General features: G+C 25.5%; 1 protein-coding gene across 2 annotated transcripts; it reads right to left on the bottom strand.

The window, feature by feature from the left end:
- Positions 1-2,374: 2,374 nt before the first annotated feature.
- LOC110639409 (THO complex subunit 4B) lies at positions 2,375-5,703 on the bottom strand. Of its 2 annotated transcripts, XM_021790341.2 has the most exons (6): positions 5,387-5,703; positions 5,102-5,215; positions 4,113-4,181; positions 3,849-4,030; positions 3,063-3,160; positions 2,375-2,784 (listed from the first exon to the last, which is right to left on the bottom strand). In XM_021790341.2, exons 1-6 carry the CDS (start codon positions 5,579-5,581, stop codon positions 2,681-2,683), a joined length of 762 nt encoding a protein of 253 aa, XP_021646033.2. In that variant the 5' UTR covers positions 5,582-5,703; the 3' UTR covers positions 2,375-2,680. The 2 variants fall into 2 exon arrangements, with proteins under 2 accessions (XP_021646033.2, XP_021646034.2); XM_021790342.2 differs by lacking the exon at positions 3,063-3,160 and having other exon boundaries at positions 5,387-5,702.
- Between the last annotated feature and the right edge of the window lie 6,517 nt (positions 5,704-12,220).

Here is a 12,220-nt window from a genome sequence, read left to right as displayed (position 1 = left end):
ACGCTGAAGTCTCTTTCTTAAAATTGCTTATGTTCATCACGTTGTGGTGTAAAATAATACCCATGTCTCTGTTCCCCTTCTTAAGCCTGCTCTACAGAGGAAACTGGGTGCGACTATTCTTATTTGCAAATCCAGTGATGATGGATGTAGAAATTTTTTTTTTTTTTTTGTCTAAATTATATAATATTTGATATATTAAAAATTAGAACACTGAATGTACAAAGGTTAAAGTGTTAATATATTATAGGCACACGATACACTACACTACAAGCACAGTTTTATGAATGAAAATGTACGTATATTACAAGCACACAATAATTTATTAATTGATTTCAAAATAGGTTTTTCATTAAAAAAAGAGGGTTTAATATTTAAATTTATATAGAGTCAATTTAAACCAGTATATTTCGACCAAAAAAATTTTAATTAATATATAAAGGTAACTTAAGAAAAAAAAAGAGTCAATTGACCCCTTTTTTATAAGAATAAATCCACCACTATAATCAATTATTTGTTTTTACTGCTTTAGCGATTGCTAGTGTAGAGTCGAGATATAGAGAGTATTCGATCTAACTTATAAATCAGTCAAACCATTATAAGTTATAATTTTAAGTTTACATGTTTATTTAATATGTTTTTAAATTTATAAGTTGTGTTTATAAAAAAAAATTGAGAGGAGTTTTTCACTTTGATATTTGTAAATTAATTTAACTAAGTATTTTCCTATTACCCTCTTTTAATTTTATACCATCATTGCGTTTTTTTCTCATATTCACTATAAAAAATTTATTTTCCTACAATAACATAAATAAATTATTTACATTAATTTTAAAATTATTTTTATTAATTTTAATAAAATATTTATCTATTTAATTTAAAATTAAGTTATATTATAATATAATTTTAAATATATTTTGATAATATTATAATAAATTATTAAATTAAAATAATTTATTAATTAAAATAATAATTTAATATATTTTTAATTATTTTAATAATAAATATATTCATAAACTGTCAAATATTTTAAGTAAATATATAACTGTTTAAAATTTTAAATATTTATAAATTAATTTTCAATAAGTTAAAACACATACATTCTCAAAGTAGTAGATAAAAGAGAGAGAACCATGGTTTCTTTACTTTTGAATTACTGCTTTGTGTTGTTTGTTAATTTTCAGATTTTATTTTTCTCTTTAATTTTTTCTTTCTATTGTTTGGTAACCGTGACTGTGAGTTTGTCACAGTAAGACGATGGATGGATGGATTGATCAAAATTAATTAAAGAAAAAGAAGAGGGGATGGCCAATGGCCGGTGATTAGGGGTGTATAGTTTCGGTTCAATTTAAAATCTATTTAAAAATTAAAATTAAAAAGAAATTTTAATATAATTTTAATTTGATTTTTTATTATTTTAATTTCAGTTTAATATAATTTCATATTAGTTCTCGATTGTTAAAATAATTTATATAATTATTTATTTAAAAAATATACTTAAATTAATATTTAAATTTTAATTAAATTATTAATACATAATATATCATATAATACATTTTTTAGTCATTTATAAATTATATAATCGCATATATAATTTATTATTAAATATATGATATAATATAATAGTATAAATATATCATATAATATACATTTTAACTATTTATTAATTATATAATATTTAGGTATAAGATATAAATATAATTAAGAATTAATATATATATATATATATAATATAATAATATATTTATAATTAAGAATTATAAGGTAATTTAATATATTTATAACTAAAAATTATTAAGAAAATATAGTAATAAAATATAATATTAAGTTGTATTTAGTTCATAATTATATAAATATATATAAATATATATAATTATATTAAAAGTATATAATACATCTAAAAACCATAAAAAAACATATGTATAAATTATGTTTTCGATTCAATTTCGATTTGATTTTAGTACATTTCCGATTCAGTTTTTAGTAAAGAACCAATACCGAATCAAAGTATAAAAAAAATTTCAATTCTATACAGTTCCTATTGATTCAATATAGTTCTTCGATTCAGTTCGATTTTCTCAAAAATTGTGCACAGTCCTACTGGCGAGGGTGGAGGTCGGCGAGTCATGTCTAAGTTAGAGATGCAGAAGATCAAATAAGTGAAGTATGATTAAGGTAGATGACTAAGGCACATTGCTGCTTTTAGAAGATAAATGGGTAATTTTCTTTTTTCTTGCCAAGTAATGTAAGATTAGCAAGTTAATTTAAAAACGTGTGATAAATTTAATATTTCTCAAATTAAAATTGATAAATTTTTATAATACAAATTAAGAGCCGAACCTAAACCTCCCAACACTTGAGAAAATGGATGCAGTAATTTTGTATCTACATCATATATGGTGATGTTATAGCTCAATGTAATGTTGCGCCTTTATCCAAACAAAAAGTGGGTATTTAAACGCATGGAGGAACTACCATCAAAAGACCAAGCCCTGCATGTGTTCTACCATGATCTTTCCAGTGACATTATCCATCTAAATTCTAACTCATAATACCCCAAAATTACAAGAGCCCAACAAGAAACTGTTGATGCAAGCAAATATCCATAATAAGTTATGAAATCAACTTATTCGCATGGCTTCAAGATGGTATCTCTCCAATTCAGCATCAAGCTTGTCTGCAGTTAACTCCTCACCATGGCGTCTCTCTTGCCCTTGGAACCTGGCATATCCTCGACCACGAAAACCACCACGTCCCCATCCCCTAGCTCTATAGCTTCCTTGATCACTGTCAAGTAACAGTTGAAAACATGTTAATTGAAGATAGATGTATAATTAATTGAGGATAGATGTATAATATTGTTAAGACACTCTAAAGCATGCAGAAACAAAAGATTAAAAATGAGGAAAGCAAACTGTCGTTCACAGTTCAACGATCACGAACACAAACATCAACAAATGGGTATTTTTTCCCCCTTTAATGAAGCATAAGCCAAGTTCAAGACACTAAGCAAATTTTAGCACACCCTTTATAAAAGGCATGCTGAAAATGACAATAAAATTCACCTTGGTTATTCAGTCCCTTTTCCCCTTTTCCCACCAATGAGATGTATTCAGATGTACTGCCGACCTCATGAGGTGGAGTTATTGCATGTGGCCGCTCACTGCTCCATAACACATGATTGCATAAGCACATGCTAATGCACTTACACCATGTTACTTTCACTCAATCGATTTAAAAACAGAGGAATAGAAAGATAATTAAAAACAAAGTACCTGCTTACACTTGCTAACAGATTTTTCATTATTTCAGAAAGCAAGATTGACCAGAAATCAAACTTGCTAAAAGCTCCTAATGAAGCAGCCATATCATATGAAACACTTCATATTAACAATTGTACAGAGCTTGTGACAAAAGAAATCAATCACTACCTGTTATTATCAGGATAGGACAAATAAGTGATTTCACCTGGTTATTTGATGTTAATTTGTTTATTGTTACACATGATTCATCAGGTTTTAAACATGAAATGACATCAAATGGAAAAATACTAAAAAAAAAAAAGCAGTGGAAGTAAGAAATAAAACCTATATTTCCAGAATGAATTCAATTTACAAAACATCTTGGGGCATCAAGACCCACAGTCACAGACATAACCTTGAAAAGAGGCACAAAACGCAAAGTTAGACTCATTTATGCACATATATGCTCAACAATTTTATTTTTTCAATTGCTGTGTGTTAAAATGGCAGCCTAGAATTAAGATTTACAAAGTCAATGGCTCCACATTTGGCATGTGGATTGTTAATAATTATGCAAAAACAACAGGAATAAAACAAGAAACGCTATACCTTCTAAAGGCACCATGCGATTTTCCCATGTTACTAGATGCAGTTACAGGCATAGGAGGAGCAAATAAATTAACTCCAACAAGTTCAATTTTCATTGGCTTCCCATCAAGCTGAACATTGTTGTACCTCTCGATAGCTGCTAGAGCATCTGTCTGGCGTGAAAAGACAACTTCAGCTGTCCCCTAGAAGAGAGAACTTATCTAAGCCATAGGTAGAATGCTAAACTCCTTAAAGGAAAGGTAGAACCTAACCCTGAGAATATACCTTTGATCTTCCACTTTTATCATAATGGATTGAGTACCTTTTCAATTCACCCACATCAGAGAAAAGCAACTGCATAGAGCCTAATATATGTTAATGACATATATATACAGTTCTTCAATCTTGCATCTTGTATGACATGAAAATAATAAAACATGACAAAAAAGACAAGGGTGACAGTACAGTGCATATTGGCGTTTTAATATAATATCATAACATATACTTTCTGATCATTTGAGGCTTATACTATATTATATAGTAGATATTGCCCCTAAGCAGAATATCGATAGATAAGAGACTAGCTGAGCTGTTAAAATTGCCATAGTTTTAACTGCTGTCTATAGTTGTCTCTATACCAGGTGTGCGTGTGTTTTACTTCAACAAAAGAACAAAAAAAAAAAAAAAAAAAAAAAAAAAAAAAAAAAGAGAGACTAGCTGAGCTGACTTCAAGTCATATTGTCACCTTATGCTACAACAGCCTAAATGCATCAATACGTTCCTACAACTCACGCAATGATATCATCACCCACCCATCAACATAACGGTTAGAACAGACATACTACCATTCACATCTCATGGGGAGTACAAGAATAACTGACTTGTTGCTAGCTTTTGGAATCCAGATTGAAAATTTGCAACACACAAAAATGAAGAAATCAGCAAATTTAGTTAAAATATATCAGAAACTATAGGGGTAGAGAAACCTGAAAAAAATGCGGTAATTGAAAACCTGTTAAGGAAAACTCATAAATGGCAAACCAATCTTGATTCAGAATTATAATTCACAAGTCATGTCTATCTTATGAAAATACATTCCCAACTCCTGAGTTCTAATACTCAAGTTCTCAAATCCTGGGAGTAAACAATACAGTTTTTAGAAAGAGAAAATATCAAATGCCCCTAGAGCCATTATCATAAGTCAGCAATACAAAAAATAGGCATCCATTTACTCTTTAGAAAAGAAGAGGAGAAAACGCATTCACTAGATGTACCTTAATATCATCATTAGAAACACCATAATCCAACTCTGATATGTAGAGCTTAGTGCCTGACTCCCCATTAGCCTCTCCACTAGGAAGCATTATCGGCTCCGGAACTACCATTGGCTACATTGCATTCAAGTTTACACATATAAACAGCTTCGTATATACAAACATACACATAGTCTTAAAAAAAAAAGCCAAGAAATCAAACAAGAATGCCCAAATTTGTTGTTTTCTTTTCCAAGAGAAAAACGAAATGAAAACCGATTTTCTATTCTATGGAAATGAGCTCACAGGCAGCATTGGGTAGGGTCTGTGCCTGATCGCGTCACGCTGGAAAAACCGGCGATTAGGGCCAGGAGCGGAGCCAGAACGGGAGGCTCCGCCTCTGTCTCTACCTCTAAAATGATTGTTGTTACGTTCTCCTCCTCGATATCCCCTGCACCTGTGGATTATGTCATCTAGAGACATGTCGAGAGAGCTCGACATTGTTAGGGTCTGTTTGGATGGGAGTGAGGGAAGTGTAAGTGACGGAGAGATTAAGAGATTGAGAGTGAAGAAGTAGCAGAAGCGTAGGGTTTAGTAGCAGGGAGCGAAGAGTGAAAAGAGCAAGCACTTTAGCTGTGCGGAGCCTACTTTTTGCGTGGGTCACGTGCCGGACCGCATCGGGTCGATTTTTTGCGAGCTAAATTTTAATGAAACGGTTCAAGTAATACATAATCGGCTTCAGATGGAATCATATTTAATCTAATATGGGTGATATACAATCGGATTTAGTGTGAATTTAAATTTAAAATTTAATATTCATAATAAATTTAAATTTTATATTTAAATATTTATTACTTAATTATATTTTTATAAATATTTAATTAAATATAAAATATATATTTTTATAAAAATTTTATAAATTTTATTTTATATAAAATAAAATTAAAATATTTTGTAAAATTATTAAAATTTTAAAATATATATTATTAATAAAAATAATTTTTAATTAAAATATATAAAATTAAATAAATATAAATATTTTTTTAGTAATAATAATTAAATTTAAAAAAAATTGAGAATAAATTTAAAATAAATTTAAATTTAAAATAAATTTAAATTTTAATAATATTAATTAAATTTAAATACACTAATTTTTACAGATATCCTTTACGAATTTCTGGACCTAATCAGTTGAATCTTTTGAATTTTTTAATAATGAAAATTATATATATATATATATTTTTTGGTAGATTGAATTTCTGCTAAAGTTAATTTTTTTGCATTATTTAATTGTTTTATTGAAAATTTATTTTCTTATACTACATTGTTGGATACGCAGCTGGTTTTTGGGTCCCTCAAGATTCAATGAGAAAGTGGGTTCTCTACCAAGCTTCTTCATGGTTCTCTGCTCGTTCATCTGTCAAGGAATTGCCAGCACATGGATATTAATAATTTTGATTTTTATATATATATTTTTAATTTTAATATATAAAAATAATATAATATTTTAAAATTTATATTAATTATTTTAAATTTTATTTTTATTTTTTTAACTCTTAAGTTTTTTAATAATAAAAATAATTAATATATAAATAATTAATATATATTAATATATTATAAATTAACTTATAATAATTATTACTTATTATATTAGTAATTGAGTAACTATTTAATAATTTATAATTTATATATAATAAAAACGTCACGTATCAAATTTTTTTTATCAATTATTTTAAATTTTATTTTTATTATTTTTATCTCTTAAATTTTTTAATAAAAATTTCATAATATATATATATATAGATAAAAATTACCTTATAATAATAATAATTACTAATTATAGTATTAATAGATAAATATTAAATAATTTATAAATTATATAAAATAAAAAAAAATCACGTGGCAACAATGGAGTAGTCATACAGGCTAAGGAACTCTGGTCTCATCAGAAATTCAAACACATAGAAAGGCGCTACCACATTATCAGATAAATAGTTGGACGAGGCGATATAGCCATGCAGAAAATAGCATCAGCTGAAAATCCAGCTAATCCATTCACTAAGCCTATGTCACAGACTCAGCTAGATCGACATCTTGAGAATATGGATTTAAGATATTGTAATGAATGGCTCTAGTACTAGTGGGAGATTGTTAATAGTATGCTCTAGAGTATATTATTTAGTATGTATCTTGTACATCTTTTATTAATAAAAGACATTTCCACTTTTCCGTTTATATAATATATTTATATGTAATAGAAAAGGTCCATTAATATTTTGTTAGAAATTATATTCTTAAGTTGTTAAGAATATGAGTGATAGTATCTCTAGCACAAAGTATCATAAATAATTTCACAATCGATGATACTTCATAATAAGGACATGACTTATCTAGAAAGATTGTATTCATGTTTGTTCCTAAATTATTTATATGAAATATAAATAAGATGGAATGGTGAATCTCATACCATATAACAAACATGATAGGCACTTATACATGATAAGTAGGCCGAACCAGTGACGCTCATGACAAGTACATGGAGTTTACTCTTGTCATTGTATTGTCATAAATCATATCAGTGCATATAATATTTAAACCTGAGATAGCACAGTTATCTTGTATATAGGTGGTTTAAGTTTGATACTGCTTTTATACTTGTACTGTGTATGGGTATATGGGCACGTGTTGGCTCCTACTAGTTATATATAGAGGTAGGTGTTGATCAAGATGGAATCTATTCCTCTAAGTAAATAGGGATAAAATCCTATGTTCATTTAATTGTTATTGACGTTTTAAGTTCCTGGCCAGGACAGGTAGATTTAATCAGAAAAGAGTTTTCTGATGAGAAAATCTTTTTAATCAATAACTGTAATTAAAAGAGAATATAATATTCATAGCAAATGAGGTTTGACATAAACCATGACTCCAGTTTGAATTGTGATTTTGTAACAGAGAGATTCTAGTGCATGGTAACATATGATTATAGGTTCATTTAAGGTAAACCTTATTACTGATTGGGTGGCCATGGCATGCTATGCTAGGTGTTAACCATGGTCTATGAGGTACATAAAATGATTTAGAGAAATCATTTATGGCAAGAAAGAGTTCTGATGATATTAAGAGTTGATATCATATCTCATTGCCAATTAGTGATGAGCCTAGTAAGTCACACACATACACAAGTAATCACCAAATTAAATATGATTTAATTAATTAATTAAAAAGTTTAATTGATTAATTAAATATATTAGGTTTGCAATTAGATTGTAAAGTCCCTAGCATGGCTTGAAACCAAATCTAGCTTATTAGATGTATACTATAAGTTAAATTTATATTTAAAGTGTTTAAATATGAATTTAATTAATGAGAAATTAATTAATAGAGATCAATTAATTAATTTATATTTGATATAAATTGATTAGAAGAAGAGAAATAATTATTTTGGGTTGAGAACTCAAAATTAAGACACATGGACATTTTGGTCATTTCACAGGGTGACATGTGGCACCATGTGATGGTGACACATGGCACTACACATAAGCTTGCCAAATGTCTTTTAATCATATAAGATAATTAAAATTAAGATTAAATATAGGTTTGATACTTGACACAATGTGATTGGGTCAATTAAACCTAGAGCCAATCAGAAGGTGACATGTGGCAAGGGTTTTAAGTGGTGACCTAGTTATATAAGTGTTGTTATGAAAAAAAATAAATAACAATCAGCTGCTGCCTCCTTTGTGCCGCCACCCTTGAGGCTACCATTCTCTCTTCTTCTTCATCTTTTATCAATTCCAAGAGATTAGCAAATAATCTTTTAAATTAAAAATATTAGAAATTGTTCATAGTATCCTGTTTACATCTTTAATATCTTAAAAGGCAAAACTTGATGTTCTAATTAATAGAAAAAGTTTTAGAAGCTGTTCATGGGCTGTCATAGGTAATCTTTGTGTGGACAAGCTAGAGGGACAACATCTGGTGTCCTAAAGACGCATCCCAAAGACACAAATACGCTGTAGTGCATCAAGAGGTTAGTGTATTTGTTATTGATTTAATCTAAGATTCTAAAATTAATCTGATTAATTCTAAAATTAATCTAATTCTAAAATCTTAAATGGCAAATACAGATAAAAAAACGTATTAAAAGAGTTTTAATATGTTGTTTATCATTGAAATCAAATAGATAAAAATAAATATTGCATAATGCATGTGACCATAAGTGAAAATTTTTGAATTTAATGATATAAACTTTTATTTTTTATACTACCGCTCCTTCAATATATATATATATATATATATATATATATATATATATATATTTGAAAGGGTTTCCTATTGTTTTTTTACACTTTATTTTTAAAGTTATTTAAAGTAAAATTTTTTATTATTTTTAAGCTTTTAAATTTTTTTAATATTTTAAAAAAATTAAAGTATTTAAGGTTAAAAAATCTCGTTACTTTAAAAAACTTGCTCCAAACAAAAGATTAATTCGACCTAGTTTTGCACGGTCCCTATACGCATCGGCATATATGGTTTCCCTTGTGACTCTCCATTAGAGACGTCGGTGGCACCACCACTCTTCTGGTCCTAGTTAGGTCTCTTAGATTTGGACTTGAGTTTTTGGTGGGCTAAGATGCTTGAATTGAGCCTTGAATTTGGGTTAGCTTTTGCACTTGGTGGGTTGATACTAAGCCTGTTGTAATTGGGCTATGGCCCATATATTAATTTGTTCACATAATGAATTCTACTATCTTTGAATATATATATATATATATATATATATATATATATATATATATATATATATATATATAAAAGATGAGAAGTTTATTAAAATTAATGAAAATAACTTTCTCTTTAAAAAAAAAGAGAATTTTCATATTTATATTATGTAAATATAAATTAATGATATATATTTATATTATGTAAATATTAGTATTTTCATATTTTGATAAAATTATTAAAGTTTAGAAAATAAAAAATAATTTTCTCTTTTAAAATTAATTTGGTTTTCTTTTTGATCAGTAAAGTAAAATATTTTTCGTTAACTTATTTTCTTGAGTATTTTAAACACTAAAAATTATAAAAAATATTTTTAAAAAAATATTTTTTATGAAATAAACGGAGCTTAAGTTATGTTAAAATTAGTCATTTGACTATAATTAAAATAGACCAAATAAAATTGATTATAATTGAAAAAAATAAAAAATATTTGCTTTTTTTTATTATCAAATTTATGCATCAATAATAATATATAAAATAATAATATTTTTATCTCTTTAACCTTCACATTAGCAATAATATGCCAATAACAATATCTAAAATAATAATATTTTTACTATATATTTTTTCATCAACACCCAAAAATTCTTAATTATGATGCTAGCCAAAATAAATAATAGTTTTAAATTAATATAAAATTAAAAAAAAAGATTAATTAAAATTATAATTCACATAGAGATTTTTTTTTATAGTTAGGTCTATTATTTTTGGCATAATTTTTTTTAAATAAAATTTTTTAAATTAACAAAAAATTAAATTCTTTTCCTTATTTATAAAAAATAAATTAATTCAATTAAAATCTTTTATATATATATATATATATATATATATATATATATATATATATATATATATATATTGCTAAAAGAGGTGCACTTTTCATTGTTTCTAATGTCCCTCCTTTATATTTTAAATTATATATATACATATAATTGTAAAAGAGTCATTTGATATGCAAAGACAGGCGTATGGCATCAATCATTTTCTTTTTATTGATTTTCTTTACAGATACCTTTTAAAAATTTTAAGCAGTTTAAAAAAATTTTTTTTAGCTATTATACATAATTATATTAAATGAGAAATAGTTTTTACTATTCTTAACAAAAAGTATTATTTTTGAATTATTTATTTAATTATATTAAATATTATTTTTTAAATTAAATTTTCCATTTCATAACAACAAAAATATAATAAAAATAAATTGTTATTTTGATTGACATTATTATTTTTTATATTATTATTAATTTAAAAATTACTTTATTTTCTGATAAAATATTTTAATTCATACATTACAATTATATTAATACAATATCAAACTTCCATTTCATTACAACAAAAATGTAATAAAAATAAATTATTAATTTAATTGACATTATTATTTTATATTAATATTATTATTATTATTATTATCTAAAAATATTAAAAAATTATTTATAGATTTTTTTTATAATATAGATTTAGAGTTTTTTTAAGCAATATTCACCCAGAGTAGTTAATATATTAAATGTGTAAATTTAATATATAAGTAATAAATAATTAAAATTTTTTTAATTTTTATTGAAATTTCTAATATATTTAATTTATTTTCATCTATTGTAAAATATTTTAAAATAATGTGCATATACATTATTTTTATATACCAAACTTATTGTATAAGAATAATTTTAAGTCATTTTTTAATGAATTAATCATTTATTTTTCTTAATCGATATTACTTATTATCTTATTTTATAACTAAATTTGAAATTAAATATTTTTATTATTAAATTATATTTTATTTAATATATTATAATTAATAATTATTGTATTATTATCATTACTTTATCTTAAGGTAAATTATAGATGCATTGCTAATATATAATATTTACCGGCCTAACTTTAGTCTAGTAGTAAGAACATAATGAATCTAGGGCTACGTCCCCGGTTTAATCTCCTTCCCCTTACAAAAGAAAAAAAAATTGTAATCTTTAATATAGCAAATGAATATAATTTTATTTTATTTTAATTAAATTGATTAAATATTTTAATAATTATTAATAAATAATAATTTTATTTATAATATATAAATATAAAATTTATATTATTTTAAATTAAAATTGAACATGTTTTTTTATATAAATATTTTTATTAAATATATTAATATAACAAATTAAAAAAAAATTCTGTAAAATTACACGGATTTTTAAGCTTGTAAAATCTAATTTTGAGAAAATTATAATATTATAAATTCAAAATACTATTTATAATAAAATTTACTCTAAAATGTAGGCTAATCCCGGTTCGATTTCGCCCTTTGCACAATAATATAAACTCTGGGTTAAAAGCTGGGCCTGACACGTCAAGCACAAATGGAGCGTG

The sequence above is a fragment of the Hevea brasiliensis genome, chromosome 8 (genome assembly GCF_030052815.1).
Source record: "Hevea brasiliensis isolate MT/VB/25A 57/8 chromosome 8, ASM3005281v1, whole genome shotgun sequence".
Classification (NCBI taxonomy): domain Eukaryota; kingdom Viridiplantae; phylum Streptophyta; class Magnoliopsida; order Malpighiales; family Euphorbiaceae; genus Hevea; species Hevea brasiliensis.
The sequence above is the reverse complement of the archived record's forward strand: the minus strand, read 5'-3'. Positions and strand labels throughout refer to the sequence as shown.

What these genes read in the sequence shown, in the direction of transcription:
- LOC110639409 (XM_021790341.2), bottom strand. Translation starts at nt 5,581, where the DNA reads ATGTCGAGCTCTCTCGACATGTCTCTAGATGACATAATCCACAGGTGC. An exon ending in TTTCTAATGATGATATTAAG is followed by an intron (nt 4,182 to 5,101) that starts GTACATCTAGTG and finishes GGCTCTATGCAG; the next exon opens with TTGCTTTTCTCTGATGTGGG. An exon ending in AAAGGGACTGAATAACCAAG is followed by an intron (nt 2,785 to 3,062) that starts GTGAATTTTATT and finishes GTTACTTGACAG; the next exon opens with TGATCAAGGAAGCTATAGAG.